At 42.8% G+C, this 24,957-nt stretch overlaps 1 protein-coding gene across 7 annotated transcripts in view; it reads left to right on the top strand.

The window, feature by feature from the left end:
* Positions 1 to 24,957, top strand: part of CDK14 (cyclin dependent kinase 14) — a 497,609-nt gene that overhangs the window by 144,869 nt on the left and 327,783 nt on the right. For 6 of the 7 annotated variants that reach the window (XM_074945950.1, XM_074945956.1, XM_074945953.1 and 3 more), the window contains one exon: positions 17,510 to 17,604. The exons of the other annotated variant lie outside the window; for it this stretch is intronic. In XM_074945950.1, coding sequence (XP_074802051.1) covers positions 17,510 to 17,604 — 95 coding nt within the window. The remainder of the gene's footprint in view (positions 1 to 17,509; positions 17,605 to 24,957) is intronic. 7 annotated transcript variants of the gene reach the window in all.

Below are 24,957 nucleotides of genomic sequence, written 5' to 3'. Positions count from 1 at the left end.
TTTAGAGTGCAAATATTTGTAATAAAAAGAATATAAAGTGAGTAGTGTACACTTTGTATTCTGTGTTGTAATTGAAATAAATATATTTGAAAATGTAGAAAAACATCCAAAATATTTAATAAATTGCAATTGGTATTCTATTGTTTAACAATGTGATTAAAGCTGAGATTAATTGGGATTAATTTTTTAATCATGATTAATTTTTTTGAATTAATCGCATGAGTTAACTGTGATTAATCGACAGCACTAAGAGAGATTTAAGTGTTATTCATGTTGCACTAGCTGGTGACTTTTTTAGGTTTACCTAATCACTTTTTCTTTACAAGGGCAACCTGTAATGTCTGTGTCATTGATCTATTAATTACAATGCATTTCCAAACTGTAGGTGTATCTGTTTGTGTGCAGTGGTGTAGTAGCCATGTTAATCCCAAGATATTAGAGACAAGGTGAGTGAGGTAATGTGTAAGAGCTTGAGCGCTGTATAAACTTGAAAGCTCATCTCTCTCACCAACAGAAGTTGGTCCAGTAAAAGTCCAGTATTACCTCATCACCTTGTCTCTGCATACCTAGTTCACAGATTAAATAACACTTACTTATTTTGATACGTTTGGTATTAAAAAAATACAAATTTTCTGTCACCTTGTTGTCAATGGAAAGGATTTTAATTGTAGTAGTTTATTCATATCAAATTAAGTTGGATAAACAATGTGTTATGACCCCCTGGAGAGTGTAGGGAGTGGTAGCGTGCAGCTCCATTGGCCCTCAGCAGCCTCGCTCCATCTGGGAAGCCCTGGCATCGGAGTTGCAGTCCCCCCCCTTACTGCTTCTGCCCTGCCCGCAGGCAGGCTTGTGGGGCTGCAGCCAGGAAAGGCACGTCCCAGCACTTCTTTCCCTGACTGCCTCACAAACCTAACTTCCGCTTGTTAGCAATTGCTGGATAATAGCAACTTTTTGCTGGCAACCGAGGGGCTGCTAATAAGCAGAATGTACTGTATTTAAAATGTTTGACTTTTTCTGAATCTGGAAATCTCTTCTATGTGGGCAGTTTTCCATTTCATATTTCAGTCTGATTATGTGATTTTGTTATAAAAATAAATAAATGTAAAACTCATGAATGTAGAGCTGTGGTTAGTAAGGGCCAATGGCTTGGCTCAAGCTGTTTGGGGCAAGGAACCTTCAGCTGTTTCTTGGCTGCTGATCCTAAATGCATCTTGAACCCTTTCCTACTTCTCCCATTCAGGTGAGTGTGGAGCACCTTTGTGGTCTCTCCATCCCATCAGTCCATCCTTCCTGGTATCCAACTGTGGTGGCTGGGGAGCTTCTGAGTTTTGTGTGGGAGATATCCCTTCCTGGCTGAATGTGAGACTTGGCCTGGATGGTAGTTCTGAAATGAGACATGGTGAGATGGTATGGTTTTTGATCCAAAGATCTTCCTACATACCTTTCAGTATTTGGGAAAGGAGAGGAAAAGAAAACCCTACAAAGACTGCCCGACTCCCTTGCAGGAGCTGAGCAGCGAGTATTCCTTGACCTTAATAGCCATGAATTTGTACACATATATTGGAACATGGATGGGGATATGCCTAGGAGAACTTGGGGGTGGGGGGTTTGGAGAGCTCATTGGCAACTGCAGTTTGGGCACAGGATTCTCTTTGTACCCCTCATGCACTGAGCCCAACTGTCCCCAAGACTGATCAGCTCAGAGCACAGGAGGTTTATAGATTTGGACAGATTTACATGTCACTTACTGCCTCATAGCCAGCTTTGTTTCAGGTTTGATCCTAAGCTATTTAACTCTAGCAAGTAATAGGATCTGTTCTCTCTACAAACGTGTACCTCCCGATAGTCTGTGTGGGGTTTGGTAATGAAAGCTTTACCAGCATCTCATTGGAAGATATTCTCTCCTACGATAGGGAATAGACCCTGAGTTGTTGTAAAGGACTATCTATTGACTTATCCTTTACTTTCAGATTTTCCTTACAATGAATTTAGTATATAGCAAACAGATGGCTCTTCATTTTGGATTTTAAATAATTTACAATGGAACTGTGAACATAATATTTTTCCCTTGAGGATAATTTCATTTCGAAGTTTAATATTCTGTTAAAAAAATCTATTTAAAACTTTAGGCTCAGGAGTGTGATGGTAAAGTGTGACATTCACAAGCTGTTTTGCAGTTATGAAAAATGCATGAGAACGTAACCCACACAGCTTGTATAAGAATAGTCAGGTGGCTCTAGATGTAATTTTCCATTAAAGCTGTCTTTACCAAATAATCCACTGATTCTTGAGAATTTCTAAAAGGTGGTGTTCACAAGTGAGTATAATGCCCAGTCACTCTACAGGATCCCAGATTAAACCTGCTAAATACCCTACAATGTATGTAAATGAAGTGGTCATTTGAAATTAGTTACAGTGACCCTGCCAACACTCTTTTAAAACAGATTCTCTCACCTCCCACACATGTTTTTTTTTAATTTGTGTTTTCTGATTCCCTCCCATGAGCCTGAAATGCCAATTTCTTCCACTGTCATTTCCCCCCATTTGGCATACTCTTTCCTCTCCCCTTGTTAATAGGATTCCTGTGCTCCATTGATCTGAAGGGGACTTTCTTCATGTTGTCATAAATCCATCTAATCAAACTATTTTTTTTTCATATTAAGGGCCTTTGTCATTGAGTGGCTTTACCCTTTGGCCTCCAATTTGTGCCTTCTGCCGTCTCCAAGCATAGGGTGAGTGTACTAGTATGCTTTGAACAGGAAGAAGACCCATGTTTTTCACTATTTGGGTGATTTATAAGGTGAATCTTCAGATTAATTAGTCTCTCCAAGTAATGAGAGAGAGACTTGGTCTGGGCAGCCCATACAAGTCAAATTTTTGTCAAGCCATATAGCTTCAGGAGGAATCTCTGTTGTCCCTTGTCCCCTGAAATAAGTCATTGCTTTTGCACCCAAATACTAATCCTTCTCTTAGAATACAAGAAGACTGAAGTCCCATCATTTGCCAGTGGAGAGGGAGAAAGAGGTCCAAATGCAGGTTTAAGATGGTGAGGATTCTTCTGTCTCCACCTGCTCCATATTAGTCTCAGAGACCTTGGTTCTCTCACCCATTTTGAAACAATGAGCAGTCCTCCTTGAATGAGAATTCATTTTCCAGTGGCCAGTTCTTCATCCTAACAGTACCAAAAGTTTTCTGACCACTTCGTACCTGAAAGATTGAATTTGCAAACACAGGGACATGCTGACTCACTGCACTAGATGCTTGTTAAATATAGGAATGATTCCATAGCTAGAAATAATAGAAAAATATGGAAAATATTTTTTTAGCTAGTGTAATGCTTGGAACATTGATCCTGACACTTGAAGGAAAGCTGTCTGAATTCCTGTTTGATGGCTTCAATTCATTTCTCAAATTAAGCGATCCCAAAATTTAGGTGGCTGCTCTGTGAGCCCTCAGCGTCACTGGGAAACAATGCATCTTGTCATCTCTTCCTTGTATTTCCTGTTTCCTTCTAGCTGCCTCAAAAGTCAGAATTCCTTAGTTTAGAGCACCCATCCTTGTGTAGAATCTGTGTTGTTTTGCTTTTGAACCTTTTCAGTACATATTTTTGAACTTTCTGGAGCAGGGGTGGCCAACCTGTGACTCTGGAGCCACATGCGGCTCTTCAGAAGTTAATATGTGGCTCCTTGTATAGGCACCTACTCTGGGGCTGGAGCTAGAGGCACCAACTTTCCAATGTGCTGGTGGGTGCTCACTGCTCAACCCTTGGCTCTGCCACAGGCCCTGCCTCTACTCCACCCCTTCCTGCCCCGCCCCCCCCACTCCCCGAGCCTGCAGTGCCCTCGCTCCTCCCCCTTCCCCCCAGAGCCTTCTGTATGCCATGAAACAGCTGATCGGGAGGTGCGGGGTGGGGGAGCTGATGGGGGCCTGCTGACGTACTACTGTGGCTCTTTGGCAATGTACATTGGTAAATTCTGGCTCCTTCTCAGGCTCAGGTTGGCCACCCCTGTTCTGGAGGGTCAAATTTGCCTGTGCCATTACTATTAGTGCCTGTATAGTAACTGATTTGGAGCCCTTTCAATACAAGAAACTTGCCCTCCAATTTTATCTTGATAAGTGGTTCATTTTCCTTTTTGTCTTCTCTCAGTTCCTCTCCTTACTCTTCTTTTGTTCGAAAATCTGTGATTAGCAAGGAGCTCCTCCTCCACAACTATGACTTGAAAGAACCAAAACTGACTTTTTACACAGAACAGTCTCTTCTTGGAAGTTAGATGCTCTTTTCTATTGTCTGAATGCTTTATTTCCCTTTTTGGCCTCCTTAAAGTCAATGCTACTTTGTTGAGTGCTTGCTCATGTCCTTCCATACTAGGTGTGTGCATGCCGTGTGTACAGTTGCTGGAGATTTTTCCCTCAGTGGTATCAGTAGGACTGGTTCTAGGCCTTCTGGAGCCCCATGCATGTGCGCCAGTATAAGGGGCGCCGCCAGCTCTACGCCCTTTCAGTTCCTTCTTATCACCCATGATATATGATTATAAGGCTTCTTTCCTAGTGGTTTGGACTCTTTTATCTTGCATTGAATAGTTATTGTAGTTAGTGTATATAGTTCTAAGTTACTGTATATAATAGCATGAATAGTTGTCCCTGTCATCGAGGGATTTTAGCCCCAGGGGCTGGGTTCCCAGGCTTTAAGTCGTGGCAAGCTAATGCTAGTAAGTGACCCATACTCTGGCTGTCTAGAGTGCCTTGAGGAAACTCATGTTAAAGAGAAGTGCCAGATCTGCAGAGGCTTCAGACCACGCACTCAAAAAGATAGAGACATTTGTCTGAAGGCCTCAGTCATGAAGGCAGCCCTCAGATCAGTCTTTCTTAGCTGAGCCACTCCGAATTGGCACCAAGCATTTAGGTTTTTCTGTGAAGCGCTCCACAGGCACCATGCTCTTCCTGGCACCGTTCTTCACCCCCAGTACCGAGGAAGAAGTGTAGGAAACAGCACAATGAGAGGGGGAACTCTCTCCGGTGCTGAAGAGGGACAAGTGGGGAGTGGCATTGAGACCTGGGCTGGGCCACTCATAGAATCATAGACTTTAAGGTCAGAAGGGATCATTATGATCATCTAGTCTGACCTCCTGCACAACATAGGCCACAGAATCTCACCCACCCACTCCTGTAACAAACCCCTAACCTATGTCTGAGCTACTGAAGTCCTCAAATCGTGGTTTAAAGACTTCAAGGTGCAGAGAATCCTCCAGCAAGTGACCAGTGCCCCACGCTGCAGAGGAAGGCAAAAAACCCCCAGGGCCTCTGCCAAGCTGCCCTGGAGGAAAATTCCTTCCCAACCCCGAATATGGTGATCAGCTAAACCCTGAGCATGTGGGCAAGGCTCACCAGCCAGACACCCAGGAAAGAACTCTCTGTAGTAACTCAGATCCCACCCCATCTAACATCCCATCACAGGCCATTGGGCCTATATACTGCTAAGAGTCAAAGATCAATTAATTGCCAAAATTAGGCTATCCCATCATATCATATCCCTTCCACAAACTTATCAAGCTTAGTCTTGAAGCCAGATATGTCTTTTGCCCCCACTGCTCCCCTTGGAAGGCTGTTCCAGAACTTCGTTCCTCTGATTGGTTAGAAACTTTTGTCTAATTTCAAGTCTAAACTTCCTGATGGCCAGTTTATATTCATTTGTTCTTGTGTCCACATTGGTACTGAGCTTAAATAATTTCTCTCCCTCCCTGGCATTTATCCCTCTGATATGTTTATAGAGAGCAATCATATCTCCCCTCAGCCTTCTTTTGGTTAGGCTAAACAAGCTAAACCCTTTAAGTCTCCTTTCATAAGACAGGTTTTCCATTCCTCGGGTCATCCTAGTAGCCCTTCTCTGTACCTGTTCCAGTTTGAATTCATCTTTCTTAAACATGGGAGATACAATATGGGAGACACACTATTCCAGATGAAGTCTCACCAGTGCCTTGTATAACGGTACTAACACCTCCTTATTTCTACTAGAAATACCTCACCTGATGCATCCCAAGACTGCATTAGCTTTTTTCACAGCCATATCACATTGGCTGTTCATAGTCATCCTGTGATCAACCAATACTCCGAGGTCCTTCTCCTCCTCTGTTACTTCCAAGTGATGCATCCCTAGCTTATAACGAAAATTCTTTTTATTAATCCCTAAATGCATGACCTTGAACTTTTCACTATTAAATTTCATCCTATTACTATTACTCCAGTTTACAAGGTCATCTAGATCTTCCTGTATGATATCCCGGTCCTTCTCTGTATTGGCAATACCTCCCAGCTTTGTGTCATCCACAAACTTTATTAGCACATTCCCACTTTTTTTGTCAAGGTCAGTATTAAAAAGATTGGTCCCAAAACCGATCCCTGAGGAATTCCACTGGTAACCTCCCTCCAGCCTAACAGTTCACCTTTCAGTATGACCCCCTGTAGTCTCCCCTTTAACCAGTTCCTTATCCACCTTTCAATTTTCATGTTGATTCCCATCTTTTCCAATTTAGCTAATAATTCCTCATGTGGAACAGTATCAAATGCCTTACTGAAATCGAGGTAAATTAGATCTACTGCATTTCCTTTGTCTAAAAAATTGGTTACCTTCTCAAAGAAGGAGATCGGGTTGGTTTGGCATGAGCTACCTTTTGTAAAACCATGTTGTATTTTGTCCCAATTACCACTGATCTCAATGTCCTTAACTACTTTCTCCTTCAAAATTTTTTCCAAGACCTTGCATGCTACCGATGTCAAACTAACAGGCCTGTAGTTACCCGGATCGCTTTTTTTTCCTTTCTTAAAAATAGGAACTATGTTAGCAATTCTCCAGTCATAGGATACAACCCCTGAGTTTACAGATTCATTAAAAATTCTTGCTAATGGGCTCTCACTTTCATGTACCAGTTCCTTTAATATTTTTGGATGAAGATTATCTGGGCCCCCCGATTTAGTCCCATTAAGCTGTTGGAGTTTGGCTTTTACCTCAGATGTGATAATATCTACCTCCATATCCTCATTTCCATTTGTCATCCTACCATTATCCCTAAGCTCCTCATTAAAGACTGAGGCAAAGTATTTGTTTCGATATTGGGCCATGCCTAAATTATCCTTGACCTCCACTCCATCCTCAGTGTTTAGCGGTCCCACTTCCTCTTTCTTTGTTTTTTTCTTATTTATCTGGCTACGGAACCTTTTACTATTGGTTTTAATTCCCTTTGGAAGGTCCAACTCTACATGGCTTTTAGCCTTTCTCACTTTATCCCTGCATGTTCTGACCTCAATAAGGTAGCTTTCTTTGCTAATCCCTCCCATCTTCCACTCCTTGTCGGCTTTCTGCTTTTTCTTAATCGCCTCTCTGAGATGCTTGCTCATCCAGTTGGTCTACAACTCCTGCCTATGAGTTTTTTCCGCTTTCTTGGGATGAAGGCTTCTGATAGTTTCTGCAATGTTGAGTTGAAGTAATTTCAGGCCTTCTCCGTCTTTAGATCCACAAGTTCTTCAGTCCAATCCACTTCCCTAACTAATTTCCTTAATTTTTTTCAGTTAGCCCTTTTGAAATCAAAAACCCTAGTCACAGATCTGTTTTTGTTTATCCTTCCATTTAATTTGAACTGAATAGGCTCATGATCGCTCAAACCAATGTTGTCCGCTACAACCATTTCTTCTCTAAGGTCTTCACTACTCACCAAAATCAAATCTAAAATGGCATCCCTTCTTGTTGGTTCAGCAACTATTTGGTGAAGGAATCCATCAACTATCGCATCCAGGAATATCTGAGCCCTATTATTATTACTTGTCCTCCAGTCTATATCTGGGAAGTTAGTCTTCCATGATCACACAATTCCCGTTAGCATTTACTTCATTGAAAACATTAAAGAGGTCTCTATCCTTATCCAAATCGGATCCCGGCGGTCTATAGCACACCCCAAGCACTATCCCAGGGGAGGCTCTGGTAGCTTTCTTCCCCTGTGTGATTTTTGCCCAGACAGACTCTGTTTTTATCCATTCCATCACTTGTTGTTTCTTTACATTCTACCTCATCATTGATATACAATGCTACTCCACCACCTTTGCCTTTATTTCTGTCTTTCCTAAACAGCACGTACCCTTCAATACCTGTACTCCAATCATGACTACTATTCCACCATGTTTCTGTTATCCCTATAATATCTGGTTTCACTTCCTGCACCAGTAGCTCTAGTTCCTCCATTTTGTTACCTAAGCTCCTCACATTGGTGTACAAACATCTTAATTTTTGCTGTTTTGCTTCTCTCACGTTCTTTACCCGATTAGGCATGGACATTCTACCGCCTATTAGACTGGTATCCACGCTGCCCTTCCTCCTTATGTCCATTCTCCTACCCACCGCTGTATCCTTTCTTACTTCGTTTTCTTCCCTCTCAGTGCTAAAATCTGGCGTGGAGATTACCTGGACATCTCCCAACTGTCTCCCGCAAATTCCTAGTTTAAAGCTCTCTTAATCAGTTGTGCCAGCCTCCATCCTAGAAGTCTATTTCCCTCCCTACACAGATGAAGTCCATCCCGAGAGAACTGTCCTCTGTCCATGAATGCCTCCCAGTGGCCATACATCCCAAAGCCCTCCTTATAGCATCACTGCCTGAGCTATCTGTTGATCGTCATAATCTTGTCACACCTTTGTTGCCCTTCTCTAGGAACAGGCAGAATCCCACTGAAGATCACCTGAGCCTCAGTTTTCTTAAGTGTCTTCCCCAGCCTGGCATAGTCTCCCTTGATATGTTCCAGCGAGAATCTAGCCATATCATTTGTTCCCACATGAAGGATAATCAATGGATTCTTTCCCGCTCCTGTTAGGATCCTCTTCAGCCTCAGGTCCACATCCCATATCTTAGCACCAGGCAGACAGCACACCCTTCTGTTCTCTGAATCAGCTCTGGTTACAGGCCTGTCTATTCTTCTCAATAAGGCTTCCCCAATCATGTAGACCTACCTTTTCCTGGTGATGGTGCGATTCTCCAGTCTATCCCCTTTTCCCTCTGGCTGCAAGTCCTCTCGATTCCTATTGTCCCTTGCAATTCCCTGCAATCCATCCCATATCCTCCTGGGGCTCATATTTGGTAGTGTTATCTCCATTGAGCGTTATCGTCGCCTCTTCCTATAGGACTAGCTGCTCTTCTCTTCTTCCTTGCCTTCTCACCTTCAGTGCGTGCTGTGCCCTGTCTTCATTTTCCAACTCCACAAACCTGTTCCTGAGCTCTATTTCTCCTTCACTAGCCCATCTTTTCCTCTGTCTGATTCTCTTAGTCACATGCTTCCACTGTCCACTTTCCTCACCCAGCAGTCTCACCTCAGAGTTCTTTGGTCCTGCTTCCATCTGCAAGTCTGAGCTTCTCCCTTCAGCCTTCTCATGTCTTTGCTCCATCACCTGCTTGAACCCCCTTCTAAACTCAGCCAGAGTTTCCACCTGCATCTCCAATCCTCAGATCTTTTCTTCCATCAGCTCTATCAGGTGGCACTTCATGCAGACGAAACTCTTTTCAGGTACCCCCTCCAGGATCATGTACATATCGCAGCTTCCACATCCAATCATCTTCACTGCTTGGGTCACTTCCACTGCTGCCTCTGTATCTGTCATAGCCTTCTCGCCTAAGTCCTGTTAGTCTGGGAATAACAAACGAAAGCAAAACACCACCTCCCACAACAAAATACCCCCCCTCCCCCTCCCAACGAGCACCAAAACACCACACACTCCCTTCGCTAGCTTGTCTGTTCCTCTGCCTGGCTCTTTTAGTCTTTCCCCCCAAACTCCCCTTGCAAACTCCCACGCAAACTCCCCATTTACAGCTCTGTTTGCTGGCTCCTGTGCTGCTGCAGCTGTCTGTGATTCTATGACGATAGACTGCAGGGAAGACCAGGATGGAGAGAGATTGTTTGGCCACGAAGGTCACTGTTAGCTCTGGTGGCTCTGCCTAGAGCACCACGTCCAGTCCAGGACCCACCTCTGACTCCTGGGAGCAGTCATGGGACCTCGTGCCTGTGGGCCCCTTAAACTCCGGCTGCAAAGGACCTGATGTCCCTCCTGATCCCACTGACCCTTCAAGGCCCCCTGCTAACCAAAGCGACGGGATAGACGGGATAGAAGGGATCAAGGGGCGGTGAGCTCCATTGCAGCACCGTGGCACTGTTCAGGGGAAAAGCCTCCCTGGTCCCGATGTAGTGATCTCCGGCCCGTCAGCGGTTACCATTTCCCCGGCACTGCCCGGAGGTGGAAGCGGATACTGCGTTGCCATAGTCTTCGAGGGAAGAATCCTATTCGGAGTCTGAAAAAAAATCCTTCTTTCCACCAAAGTCATATTGGTGCCCAGCCCATGCACTGGAATTCGGTACTGGCCCCTTGGCTGGCACATGGCCACCAGGCCACTGGCTAATGCAGTGGCATTGTTGGAACCCGTGGGGGTTTCTCCCAGTACAGGGCGCCCCTTCCCACTGCTCACGCTCGGTGGTGTCCGAGAGGAGAGTCACTGTTTCTTCCCATCTGGCGCTGGACCCTGACTCTGGTACCAATGTCTGAGAAATTGCCCCAATGGATGTGGTTCAGGTTGAGGAAGAGGAGGCAGCCCCTCCTCCAGTGCAGGCTTCTTCCTCGTCATCCCCGGATGAGATGGTCGCAGGCCCTAGTAACCTACTACTGCCAGATGACTTCAGGGCCCATCAAGAGCTCCTGAAAAGGGTCACCGCAAACTTGGGGCTGGAAGTCGGGGCGCTAAAGGAGTCTTCACCCAGCCTAGTTGACATACTGGCTGTAGCGGCTCCCTCCAGAAGAGAGGTTTGTAGTGGATGAACACTACTACCAATGCACAGCACTTCCCTTTGGCCTGTTGGCAGCCCATGGCTCTTCATTAAGTGTATGGCGGTGGTAGCAGCCTTCTTCAGACGTTGAGGTGTCCATATCTACCTGTAGCTCAACGGCTGGCTGATCAAAGGCCACTGGCAGGCTCAGGTCCAGCACAGCATCGGTACAGTACAGGCCACCTTTCAGGTGCTGGGACTATTGATAAATGAGCATAAGTCAACTTTGGTCCCGGTTCAGAGAATAGAGTTCTTTGGGGCAGTGCTTGACTTGACCCAGACCAAGGCCTACTTACTAGAGGCCAGAGTCCGAGCTATGCTGGACCTGATCTCCAAGGTCACGACCCACCCACTAACAACCGCTCAGGTTTGCCTCAAACTGTTGGGTCAGATGGCAGTATGTAACTATGTGGTGCAGTATGGAAGGCTATACCTCAGACCCCTACAAATGTGGCTAGCGTCAGTCTACTCCCTGAGCAGACACAACTTAAACTCAATACTCACGATTCCACTGGCAGTCCTCGCTTTGCTGACTTGGTAGAGAGACCCAGGTTCCTTAATGAAAGGAGTACCCTGTGCTGCCCTGCATCTGTTCGTAACCTTAGTTTTGGATGCATCAGACCTGGATTAGAGAGCCCACCTCAACAATCTCAGGGCCTCTGGTCCCAGGAGGAACGTTCCCTGCATATAAATGTTAGGGAACACAGAGCAGTATGTTTGGCTTGCAGGTGTCCCTTCCCAGGTCTCGGGCAAGGTGGTGCGTGTCTTGATGGACAACATTGCATCAGTGAATTACTTCAACAAGCAGGGAGGGGCTCAATCTTCAGCCCTGTGCCAGGGAACTTCTGCTTGAAACACGCCATTCACCTCGAAGCATCACATTTCTCCATAGCCCAAAACACATTAGTGGATTGCCTCAGCAAGTCCTTTTGCCTCTCACCGTGAGTGGTCTCTTCATCCGGAGGTCATCAGTGTCATCTTCCAGAAGTGGGGGCCTCCCCAGGTGGACCTGTTCGCCACAGACAGAACAGGAAATGCCATCAGTTCTATTCACTGAACGGGCACAGCAGGGGCTCCCTCTTCGATGCCTTCCTCCTCTCATGGGCAGACTGCCTACTATACGTCTTCCCACTGATCCTCTTGGTTCACAAGTTCCTCCTAAAAATCAGGCGGGACAAGGTGAAGGTTATTCCTGATAACTCCACATGGTCTCTTCAGCATTGATTCAGTATGCTTCTGGATCTTTCAGTGGCAGCTCCACCCATGCTTGTATCCCACCCAGACTTGATTTCACAAGACCATAGCCGGTTGCTTCATTCGAACCTTACATCCCTGCACCTGATGGCATGATTGCTGCATGGCTGAACCCTGAAAAGCAGCCGTATTCGGAACAAGTCTGGCAAGTCTTGCTAGGCAGCAGAAAACCTTCCACCAGGGCTATCTTCATGGCCAAACTGAATCTCTCTCCATCCCGGTCTTCTCTGCAGTCTATCTTGAACTATCTGCTCCACCTAAAGCATCAAGATCTGTGTCTCTCCTCTATTAAGGTCCACTTGGCAGCCACCTCAACCTTCCTCTCTCCAGTGCAGGGCAGATCAGTGTTCTCCCACAAGATTGTCAGATTTTTCAAGGGCCTGGAAAGACTCTACCCTCAGGTTTGTGATCCGATTCCGCCATGGACTTAAACCTAGTGCTGTCGAGGCTCAGGGGGCCATCTTTTGAGCTGTTAGCATCTTGCCCCATACGGCTTCTCTCTTGGAAGGTCGCCTTCCTGATGGTAGTCACCTTGGCCAGAAGGGTCTCCGAGATCAAAGCCTTGACATCAAAACCCCCCTTATACAGTGTTGTTCAAGGACAAAGTCCAGCTGCACTCCCCTCCGGCCTTCCTACCAAAGGTGGTTTCGCAATCCCACAACAACCAGCACATTTTTTTCTTCTTGTCTTCTTTCCAAAACCTCACAAGACTGCTGGGGAATGTCGGTTCCATACTTTGGATGTTAGGTGGGCCCTCGCCTTCTATGTTGAGAAGACTAAGCCCTTCCAGTAGTCTATACAACACTTTGTAGAAGTAGCAGAAATGACGAGAGGGCTGCCTGTGTCATCCCAAAGAATCTCGTCCTGCATAACTGCATGTATCTGGGCTTGCTATGACCAGGTGAAGGTTCTGCTTCCAGCCATCTTGACCACTTATTCCACGAGAGCCCAAGCGTCGTCAGCAGCGTTCCTCACACAAGTACCAATCCAGGACATCTGCAGAGCTGCAACATGGTCATTGATTCATACCTTCACACTATGTCCAGCAAGCCTGTGATGATGCCAGTCTTGGGAGAGTGGTGTTGCAGTCAGCACATCCATGAACTCTGCACCCACCTCCTGGAGTACTGCTTGAGAGTCACCTAGAATGGAATGGACATGAGCAAGCACTTGAAGAAGAAAAATCAGTTACCTACCTTTTGTAACTTGTTTTTTAAGATGTGTTGCTCCTGTCCATTACATGACCCACCCTCCTTACCCCTCTGTTGGAGTTGCCAGCAAGAAGGAACTGAGAGGGTGCGGAGTCGGTGGCACCCCTTATGCTGGCTCTACAGCCAGTCCTCTGGATATCACTGAGGGAAAAATCTCCAGCAACTGTGCATGTGGCGCACACATACCTAGCATGGAATGGACCTGAGCAACATATCTTGAAGAACAGCAGGAAGGCTAGTAACCGTTTTTTCCCCTATGGGTCAAGCTTATATTTAAAAGGAAGCTTTTCTTTTCTCAAAAAACTATATCCACAAGGCTTCTGCACATCATTGACCACATCTCTTGCTACCTCCTGAGCAAAGAGAAATCAAGTGTCATATTCAGGGGCTTGAGCAGCTGCCATCTAGATAAAATTATCTTCCAGATAATGAAAGATCTCTTTTAAAACCTCTGCTTTTATTATCACATACCTAAGTCATAGGTCCTGTTAATAATTTTTTAAATTAGTTTTAAATGTGAACAGGAAAGTGACTTCAGGCTAAATTCAGCCGTCATATTAACATCATGTGTTTTTTGTAGTACTGTAATTTATGCTTGGGAGGGATTGAAATCAGCCTCCACACATATGTTCAAAATCACTTATATTCTGTCGTCATCCAAAAGGCCTGCAGTTTCTTATCTGCATGTTCTCTGTTTTGTGGCAGCTGATTTATCAAAAGAAACATGGTTTTGAACAAAAAAGAAAAATCATTTTTAAACATTTGAAAGCTGTGGATTGAATAAACTGTTTTAAGGTCTTCAGTTTTTTTATATACCATACTATTAACTTTAAAAATGGTGGTGTTTGCTGTAACAATCAAAGGCTAATTTTAAATAGATGGGAATGAGTGGCCTTTCCTGTATTTTATAGAAAGATCTATAGCTATGGATTTTGCTCTGTAAAGTATTTCAGAAATAGACATATGAAACTGGATGTACTGAAAGGAGGAAAAAAAACCCAATGCAATTTTGTGTATGCAGTAATGTATTTAAATATAAACATTTGGGATTTCAGAGTTTACATGGCATTTCAGATGATTTAGACTCCAAATTTATAACTTATAACAAAATTTTACAAAATTTAATATTAATAGAGATTGTTTCAATTCTTTAGAAGATCAACCTCTGCAGCCTTTTCACCCCAGACATTGCAATACAAGGCTATTGACTAAGAACCAGAAAATTAAACTGACTAGTATACTGTATTTTCTAAGATGAGTGAAATGTAGAAAGGTACCATGTGAAATTGTGAAATGTAAATTAGAGTCCATTTTATTTTCACGTTTAATAATCAAAATTATTAACTGCTAGCATCAGCAATTGGTGAATTTTTTCAAAGATTAATTGTCATGTGGTGTGCATTCTCAATATCACTTTTCAAAGTTTTTTGTGGTCTCTGAAATATCTTGCAGATTAGTTTGCAAGTTTCATGCTAAAGTATCATAGCAGCAGCCTCTGTCAGTTTGTGCTTTTGAAAGATAATACAGGGAGTAACAGAACAACTTAAAGGGCCAGTTTTTAAAGATATATAGGTATCTAAAGATGCAGATAGCAGCTTTTGAAAATACCAGTAAGCACCAATATGCCTCTTTAGGTGCCTGAACACCTGGCCTAGAACATCCTACACTGTATTGTGGGGAGACACACCAGTAGAGTCTGACACTGCCTGGACTGTGTACACTTTGGTTCCACCTTTTGGAAGTGGCAAGGATCTCATTGGGTTCTGGATCAACAAGTTATCCCACCCAGTGGTCCAGCTAGATCAGAGAGCCAAGCTGGACCACTGGGTGGGATAACTTGTGGATCCAGAATCCAATGCAGAGCCTTGTGCCACTTCAGGAGGACTGAAAGGACACCCTTTTTGCTAGATCAGAGGGCCAACCTGGGGTACTGAGGCATCACAGTCTGCAAAGGGGAGAAGAGCTGCCAGGTCTTTCTGCTGGGTCTGGACAGATGGTGACTGAGTAGTTTTCTTGTTGCTTTGGGGCTGTTCTCTCTCAGCATGACCAGGCACTGGACCAACTGGGAGTTGTGACTGCATAGTAAGAGAAACAAGGCCCATCCTGCTTCTATGAAGCTGGAGTTTGTAGCACAACAGCTGCTGATGCATGTGGCAGAGGTACCCATCACGCAGAGGCAGTCAACACAGGCACCTCTCCTGCATAGTCAGTAGTGAGCTCTTCCTATGGCCATCTTACCGGTCCTGCCCAATGCAAGCTCTTCTCATCCTCTGCCTACTCTCAATGGGGATGCAGCAGGCTTCCAAGCAGGGAGTGAATCAAATAGCTATGATTTTAAACCAATATTTTTGACAGCTGGAATAGGGGGAAGTGAGTCTGTGGTCGAGGGAATAATTATTTGATTTTTATGGTAATGGATTACCTATCAGAACCCTAAAGCAATAGCGATTCTTAAGACCTCTACGTTATGGCAACTGGCGGTATTATAAAACAAACAAAAACAAAACAAAACAAAAATCCCAAAACAACGGAACAAGTAAATCTCAACATGAAAATAGGCAAACTACATATAAGAAAAGTAAAACACAGTAAACCAGCTTCATCATATCCGAATAGCTTGGAAATCAAGTGATGGAGGAGCCTCAAAGGTGGTTGGTTGGTTTTTTTGATAGTTTTGCAAATCTACTATATTGTGGACTACTTTCTCCCTGCCCTCAAACAAATACACATCCATACCTGTTGGTAATGGCTCACTTGGAAGCAAGCTGATAGCAGACGAACCTTGTCTGATGGATCCTTCTCCTTCCAGTGATTACATTTTCATTTAATTTAGGTTTTTGGTCCTTAATTTTTGTGTTTTAGTTTTTTCCCCTCCCTATTCTCCTCTTCCCCCAGTGGAAAATGGGGGAGGGGGAGAGAATAGTTTAAACATAATCTCACTTTCTCTCTCTTTTTTCTTCTTCTTCTCCTTTTGCACTGGAAAAATATACGAGGAAGGGAGAGGGAGGAACCCAAAATGAATCCGGGACTGAAAATCAAAAATAGAAATTGAAAATTTCTGCAAAAACAAAGTGGTTTTCTTTGACCAGAAATATTTATACCACTTTGCACCCTCGTGTATGCCATAACTTCTCTCTCTCTCTCTCTCTCTCTCTCTCTCTCTCTCTCTCCATATATACATGTATACTTTCACATATGTATCAGAGATTCATGTCTACAAAGTGACACAATTATGTACGTCATTGTTTTCATAGACTATTGTACTGAAATAATGAAGATTGCGAGAAACATTGTTTGGTATTCTCCTGCTGAGTAGGCTCTGCATAATTTTCCTTATTTTCAGCACTTCCAAATTAATCATTTTAGAGTATATTTTTAAAGGTGCAGTATGAACCTCTACTCTTCACAGCTCTAGTTATTGTCAGTTTTGTTAGGTTTGTGTAAAAGCTTAGGGCAGATTCCTTAGGGCTGTTGCTAAAGCCAATGGGGGCTATGTCTGATTGCACTAACTGAAAATCTGACCTTTTGCTTTTTCACTGAACAAAGTACCGTAGTTAACTTGATTCAGTTATAGAAACCCAGACAGCAGTCATTAAGAATAAAGATGATAAAAAGCCATGCTGCATACACACACCATTAAAAGGCATGCTTTGATTGTGTATGCAAACCAAAGAATTTTAGGATCAATTCAGAAGTGAAATTCACTCTTAGAGGGCCCATTCCATAAGATATTTAGATCTTCTGGGAGGTGCTCAGTGCCCTAAGTGCCACTGACAGTATTTTTTACATGTTTTCATCTAAGCAGGCCTATGTGATTACCATGCCCATTTTATAGAGAAGATTAGAATCTTGAATTACATTTATTAAAACAGATTGGTTGGTTTAGTTGGAAATGATCCACCTCTGCATATAAAGTTTTCTATGCCAAAAATGAAACACAAGCCTCCTTTTGATGGCTCCACTGATACAAGAATATGGTTGAAATAGGTAACCACCATCTGGAGTGTTGAATGATGTTTATTTGAGCAGCCTATTAAACATTCTACATTAGTTCTGCTGGATTCTTGCAGCCAATATTAAAAAAATTCAGACATAATCCCATCCGTTTCAGTAATGTTGTTTAGTCTTTCATGGTTGAATCAAAGCAGTTAATTTTGGTGTTAATGCTGAAAGTTCCATCCTTTATTTTTGTTTAGCCTACAAGCCCCAAGTTTGGAAAAGCAGACTCTTACGAAAAACTGGAAAAATTAGGGGAAGGATCATATGCTACAGTGTACAAAGGGAAAAGCAAGTAAGTGGGTTTATTATTATTAAATATGGGGAAAGGGTTGGCAAACATTTTATATACATGGGCCATGATCCTGCAATTGGATGCAGAATCGATGCATTCATGTGCAATGCCATCGTCTTCAGTGCTAATCTACAGGTCCTCTTGCACTGATCTGAGTGAAGGATTGTAACGTAAGATATTATAGTACCTCTGTGCTAGGACATTTTAATATAGCTCTGCATTGTTATTTTCTTAAATAGGATCTCAGAATCTTGTACACTTCGTTATATCGGTCAATGAGTTACTCCTTCAGTATTTTCTCAATATACACATGAAAAATCAATCCTTCCAAGTATTTCAGCTTGTTAGTTAAGAGCATTTAGAAAACCTTCCATCGAATGTGATGTCTTCTGAGTTGCTTAGAACAATGGTAAACAAATATTGTAGTTTTATTTTTTGTTGTTGTTCTATAGTTTTTTGGGGCTGAGATAGCATAATGTGACCTAACATAATTTTGCACTGTTGTCAGTTCATTCACAAAAGCAGATTTATTACGATATAGAAACCCACCCTCAAAAATCAAGGTAATATTTGCACAGGTGATATTTACCCAGGTAATATTTACCCATTTATTTTTACCCAATTTACCCAATATTTACCAGTGCATGGTATTTGAAGCAATAGCTGAGGAAAAGAATCCTCTTGGGACAGTAAATTTGTTTTGATTGTGAATAATGATAAAAGCATTTTGAATTCAACCACTATAACCACATTCATTATTATTTGTTCCAGTTCACTTTTTGTCAGGGATCATATCTTACCCTGAAGTAGTGCATTAACTTATTATAGTATGTATACATGAATTTTTCATAATACTGCTAATAAAGCAGCTCCTTGAAAGGGCCTGGTACATTTGTGCATCTCTAAGAAGAACCTTATTCCAATGTGTCATAGAGAAAGGACACTTTGGGCTTGTCTATATAGAGCAGCAGTGTGCACTGAAGGTGTGATTTCTAAAGTGTACCAACTAAAACAGCTAAATTAATGCACTCTAGGGAACTTTTAGATCACTTCAACAGGGTCTACATGGATCAGTGTAGCATGCAACAGGCTGGTGTGCTTCAGAAATCGCACCCCGCTAGTGAGCATTGCTACTCCATGCAATCAAGCCCCAGTGTTTCCCATCAGAGAGGAGCCTCGGTTTCATTTAGTTCAGATGACAGAATGACTACTGAAAGGAAGAAGACAGCAGATATGTTAACATTGTATGCCTAATTTAATGGAATATGTAGTACTGCAAATAGTGCAAAATTAATCTTGCAGTGAATAGATACATTTTTTGTAGAGAATCAAAATGAGGCTGATGTCATCTCTCAATAGCTTTTAGACTAACAGGAACAAAAACTTTTGACTGGCTTGAGTAGCAAAGAATTATTTCTAAACATAAAATAAGTATGCACTTACTAAGTATATTCCTTGTGACGTAATCGCTAAGAGGAGACCCAGCTTTTTCTTCCCTATCAGGCAGTAGAAATTTTGCTGTTTATCCATTAAGTATTAGAATCCTGTCACAGTCTAAAGAAATAACAAAAGATCTATATTTCATTCAAGGAAGTGCAGTTACTGTATATTACTAACTGTTTAATTACATGCCTTAATAAATACCAGACATATTATCAGTAAATAGAATAAACTTACTTTTCTCTTGGGGTAATATAGGAAATCACATAAGTTTCAGCCTTGTGGCTTATCACCCAAAATACCCAGTAAAATCATAGCCTTAAAATGAGTGTCTGGCTATAATTATATCCTACAAATTGATTTCCAGTTAATCTGAACTGAAGAAACATATTTGCCGGACATGTTCCCTTAAATCCATATAGGTGATCTGAAATTAATTTAAAAAATCTTATTCATTCAGTGATAAGCTGTGAATGTGTTTATAAACTCAGATTGGTTAGAAATATTCTGTTTGTTGTAATGGAGTGGACCTGTAGATTTGTTAGAAATACTTCATTGATTTTAATGGGGGCTGTATTGGACTTTTAACAAATCTTCATGGCTTCTCCATTGTAATGAACAGCAAATTAGTAATAGATTTGAATTACAGAATCAGTATCATGAATTTTAAACTGAACTTGTTAATAATAGGGCTGTTGATTAATTGCAGTTAACTCACGTGATCAGCTCAAAAAAATTAATCATGATTAAAAAATACATTGCGATTAAAAAAATTAATCACAGTTTAAACAATAGAATACCAATTGAAATGAAATATTTTGGATATTTTTCAACATTTTCAAATATATTTATTTAAATTACAATATAGAATACAAAGTGTACAGTACTCACTTTATATTATTTTTACTACAGATATTTGCATTGTTAAAATGATAAACACTGTAGTGCAGATATGCTAAACATTTGTATATCCCTTCATGCTTCGGCCATCATTCCAGAGGACATGCTTCCATGCTGATGACGCTTGTTAAAAAAATGTGTTAATTAAATTTTTGACTGAACTCCTTGGGGGAGAATTGTAGGTCTTCTGCTCGTTTTTTACCCGCATTCTGCCATATATATCATGTTATATCAGTCTCGGATGATGACCCAGCACATGTTGTTGGTTTTAAGAACACTTTCACTGTGGATCTGGCAAAACGCAAAGAAGGTACCAATGTGAGATTTCTAAAGATAGCTACAGCACTCGACCCAAGATTTACGAATCTGAAGTATGTTCCAAAATCTGAGAGGGACAAGGTGTGGAGCATGTTTTCAGAAGTCTTAAAAGAGCAACACTCTGATGTGGAAACCACCACCAAAAAAAGAAAATCAACCTTCTGCTGGTGACATCTGACTCAGATGATGAAAGTGAACATGCCTTGGTCTGCACTGCTTTGGTTTGTTATTGAGCAGTACCCATCATCAGCATGGGCGCATGTCCCTTGGAATGGTGGTTGAAGCCTGAAAGGACACATGAATCCTTAGGGCATCTGGCATGTAAATAGCTTGTGACACCGGCTACAACAGTGCCATGCGAACGCCTGTTCTCACTTTCAGGTGACATTGTAAACAAGAAGCGGGCAGCATTATCTCCTGCAAGTGTAAACAAACTTGTTTGTGCTTTTCTTTATGTTCCAGTTCTAGTCTCTTGCTAGAGGACAATCCATAATGATTCCTGCTCCAGTAACTTGGTGCTCTATGGATTGAACAACAAATTGACTTAGTGATGTATGCACATCCCACTTATACACCCCTAATTCAAGTTTGTTCCATTCCATGGTTTAAAAAAAGCAGTGCTGTAGCTCGTGGACCTTTTAAAATCTGTGAAGAATCCGCTTCCCATCTGTTGTTTCATTTCAGAATCCAGTGGTGTTCCATTAGAAATGAAGCCTGCTTACTTTTTCATCTGTGTATCATGTCGCACTGTTTCACACATTCACATAAAAGGTGTTGGGGATCCTGTCCCAGTGCCAATTTAAATTTCTGTATGGGGGTGTAAAGTGAATCTGTTCATGCCTATTTGAGAGATGAACTTTTTAAGCTCCAGTTCAAGAAAAAGGACTAGATAAGTTCATGGAGGATAGGTCAGTAGGGCCATACCAATTTCACGGCCGTGAAAAACATGTCACGGACTGTGAAATAAGACCTTCCCCGTGAAATCTGATCTCCGCAATCTCAGCCGGGCTGGGATGAGACAGGACTTATCCTTTCCCTGCACAGCTGTTACGGGGAGAGATCAGACCCTCCCCCACAGGCCGCACAGAAGTGAGTGTGTACCACCCTGTGCTGCAGCAGCCCCAGAGCTGGGCTCTGGACTGCTTCCCCAGTGGCTCTTGCTGGAGCTTGGGGCACTCTAGTTCCGGGGCTTCCGCCCCTGCCCACACACAACTCCTGCCAGGGCTCGGGGTGCCTGAGCTCTGGGGCTACTGTTCCCTCTCCCACCTGGCTTATGCCCAGGCTGCTGCTTCACCCCCCATGGCTCCTGCCAGGGCTGGGAGGTGCCCAGGCTCCTGCCGGGGCTTGGGTCTTCCACCCCCTGCAGCTCCTGCCTGGACTCTGGGCAATCGAGCTTGGGGCTGCTGCTGGGATTGCGGGGGCCTGGACTCCAGCCGGGACTCAGGGCTTCCATCCCCCTGCGGCTCCTGCCTGGGCTCAGAGACCTGGGTTCAGAGACCTGGGCTGGGGCTGCCACCCTCTGCAGCTCCAGCCCCTGGAGCTCCTGCCTAGTCTCAGGGGGGCCTGGCTTGGGGCTGCTGGCCCTTCCCCTCCACCCCTATGGCTCCAGCCAGGGATCGGGGCTTCCACCCTGTGACTCCTGCCATGGCTGGGGCACCCATTTTTCAAATTGTCCGAGGCCCCGGCCCTGATTAACAGCTAAGAGCCCCTGGCTGTGGCACTCCAAGCAGCACTGGGGAGATCGGACCTACCTCCAGCTGCAGGAAACTCCGCAGCTGGGCTCTGAAGGCAGCATAGAAGTGAGTATGGCAATCCTGCAACCCCCTTACAAGAGCTTTAGGACCCCACCCCCATGATCCCCTTTTGGATCAGGGTCCCCATGGTTACTACACCATGACATTTCAGATATAAACATCTGAAATCGTGAAATTGACTGATTTTAAGACCCTGTGGCCATGAAATTGATCAAAGCGAACCATGAATTTGGTAGGACCCTAGCTATTAGCCAAGATGGTCAAGGATACAACCCCAAGCTTGTGGCAACCCTATACCTCCGACTGCCAGAAATCTGGAGGGGAAGATGGGTGGATCATTTCAGCTGCTGTATTCTGTACACTTCCCCTGAAGCTCTGATACTGGTTACTGTTTGAGGCAGGATAGTGGGGTAGATGGGCCATTGGTCTGACCCAGTTTGTCAGTTTTTTGATTACCCAAAGACCAATGGAGCACATCTGGTTCAAGATACTGAAACTTGAGTGGCTGGTATAAAAGGAGGTTATTAATATAATAGGCATCACAGAAACTTGGTTGAAAGTTGATGATCAATGGGACACAGTAATACCAGGGTTCGAAATCTATAGGAATGACAGAGTATATTGTGCTGTAGGGGAAGTGCCACTATATGTGAAAGCATACAGGCAAATATAGTAAAAGCCTTAAATGAATCAAACTGTACTATAGAATCTCTGTGGTTGAATCATAAAAGTAGAATAGTAGGAATATACTACTGACTACCTGATCAGGATGGTGACCGTGACTGTGAAATGCTCAGGGAGACTAGAGAGGGTACAAAACCAGAAAACCCAACAATAATGGGGATTTCGGTTATACCCAGATTGCTTGAGAACATGTCACCTCAGGCTGAGAGGCAGAGATAAAATTTCTAGACACATTAATGACTGCTTCTTGAAGCAGCTAGTCATGAAATCCACAATGGGAGAAGAAATTCTTGATTTAGTCATACGTGGAGCACAAGATCAAGTTCACAAGGTGAATATAACTGAACCACTAAGTAACAGTGACCATAGTGTGATTAAATATAAGATCCTTGTAAGGGAGGAAAATACCAAAGAAACCCACTACACTAGCATTTAACTTCAACAAAGGGAATTGCACAAAAAATGAGGAGGCTAGTTAAACAGAAATTAAAAGAAACTGTCAGAAGAGTGAAATGTCTGCAAATGTCTGAAATGTCTGCAAACTGTAGTCTGCAAACTACATGGCAACTTTTTAAAAACACCATAATAATAATAATAATAATTAATAAACTATTAAAAAAACAATGAAAGGACCAAAAAACCCACCACCACCACCATGGCTAAACACAATAAAAGAGGCAATTAGGGGCAAAAAGACCTCTTTTAAAAATTGGAAGTCAAATCCTAATGAGGAAAGTAGAAAGGAGCATAAACTCTGGCAAGTCAAGCCAACAGGAAGGCCAAAAAAGAATTTCAAGAGCAATTAGCAAGAGACTTAAAAATTAATAGCAAAAAAATTTTTTGTAAGTCCATCAGAAGTGGGAAGACCGCTAAACAATCAGTGGGACCACTGTATGATCAAGGTGCTAAAGGAGTATCCAAGGAAGACAAGGTCATTGTGGAGAAGTTAAATGAATTCTATGCATTGGTCTTCACTGCAAAGGATGTGAAGGCAATTCCCACATCTAAGCCATTCTTTTCATGTGACATATCTGAGGAACTGTCCCAGACTGAGGCGTCAATAGAGGAGGTTTTGGAACAAATTGATAAATTAAGCAGTAATAAATCACGAGGACCGGATGGTATTCACATTAGAATTCTGAAGGAACTCGCATATGAAATTGCAGAACACTAATTGTAGTATGTAACCTTCGACTTAAATCAGCCTCTGTGCCAAATGACTGGCAGATAACCAATGTGATGCTGATTTTTAAAAAGGGCTTCAGAGGCGATCCTGGCATAACAGGCCAGTAAGCCTAACTTTAGTACGAGACAAACAGGTTGAAACTACAGTAAAGAATAGAATTATCAGATACATAGATGACACAGTATGTTGGGGAAGAGGCAACATGGCTTTTGTTATGAGAAACCATGCTTCATCAATCTATTAGCATTCACTGAGGGCGTCAACACACATGTAGGAAAGGGTGATCCAGTAGATATAATATATTTGGACTTTCAGAAGGCCTTTGACAAGTTCGCTCATCATAGGTTCTTAAGCGGAGTAAGAGGGAAGGTCCTCACATGGATCAATAACTGTTCAAAAGACAGGAAACAAACGTAGGTATAAATGGTTAGCTTTCACAATGGAAAGAGATAAATAACTGGATACCCCAAGAATCTGTACTGGGACCAGTGCTGTTTAACATATTCATAAATGATCTGGAAAAAGAGATAAACAATGAGGTGGCAAAGTCTGTAGACAATACAAAATTACTCAAAATAGTTAAATTCAAAGTAGACTGCAAAGAGTTACAAAGGGATCTCACAAAACTAGGTGACCGAGAAATAAAATGGCAGATGAAATTCAATGTTGATAAATGCAAAGTAATGCACATTGGTAAACATAATCTCAACAATACTGTATTTTCATCAATGACTTAGATAATGGCCTAGGGTACACTTATACAGTTTGGACTATATCAAACTGAGAGGGATTGCAAGTGCTTTGGAAGATAGGATTAAAATTCAAAATGATCTGGACAAACTGGAGAAATAGGCTGAAGTAAATAGGATGAAATTCAATAAGGATAAATGCAATGTACTCCACTTAGGAAGGAATAATCAGTTACACACATACAAAATGGAAAATGACTGTCTAGGCAGGAGGATTGCAAAAAGGGATGTGGGGATCATAGTGGATCACAAGCTAAATATGAGTCAACAGTGTAACACTGTTGCAAAAAAACAAACATAATTCTGGGATGTATTAGCAGGC

Source organism: Natator depressus, chromosome 2 (genome assembly GCF_965152275.1).
Source record: "Natator depressus isolate rNatDep1 chromosome 2, rNatDep2.hap1, whole genome shotgun sequence".
Taxonomy (NCBI): Eukaryota; Metazoa; Chordata; order Testudines; family Cheloniidae; genus Natator; species Natator depressus.
The sequence above is the reverse complement of the archived record's forward strand: the minus strand, read 5'-3'. Positions and strand labels throughout refer to the sequence as shown.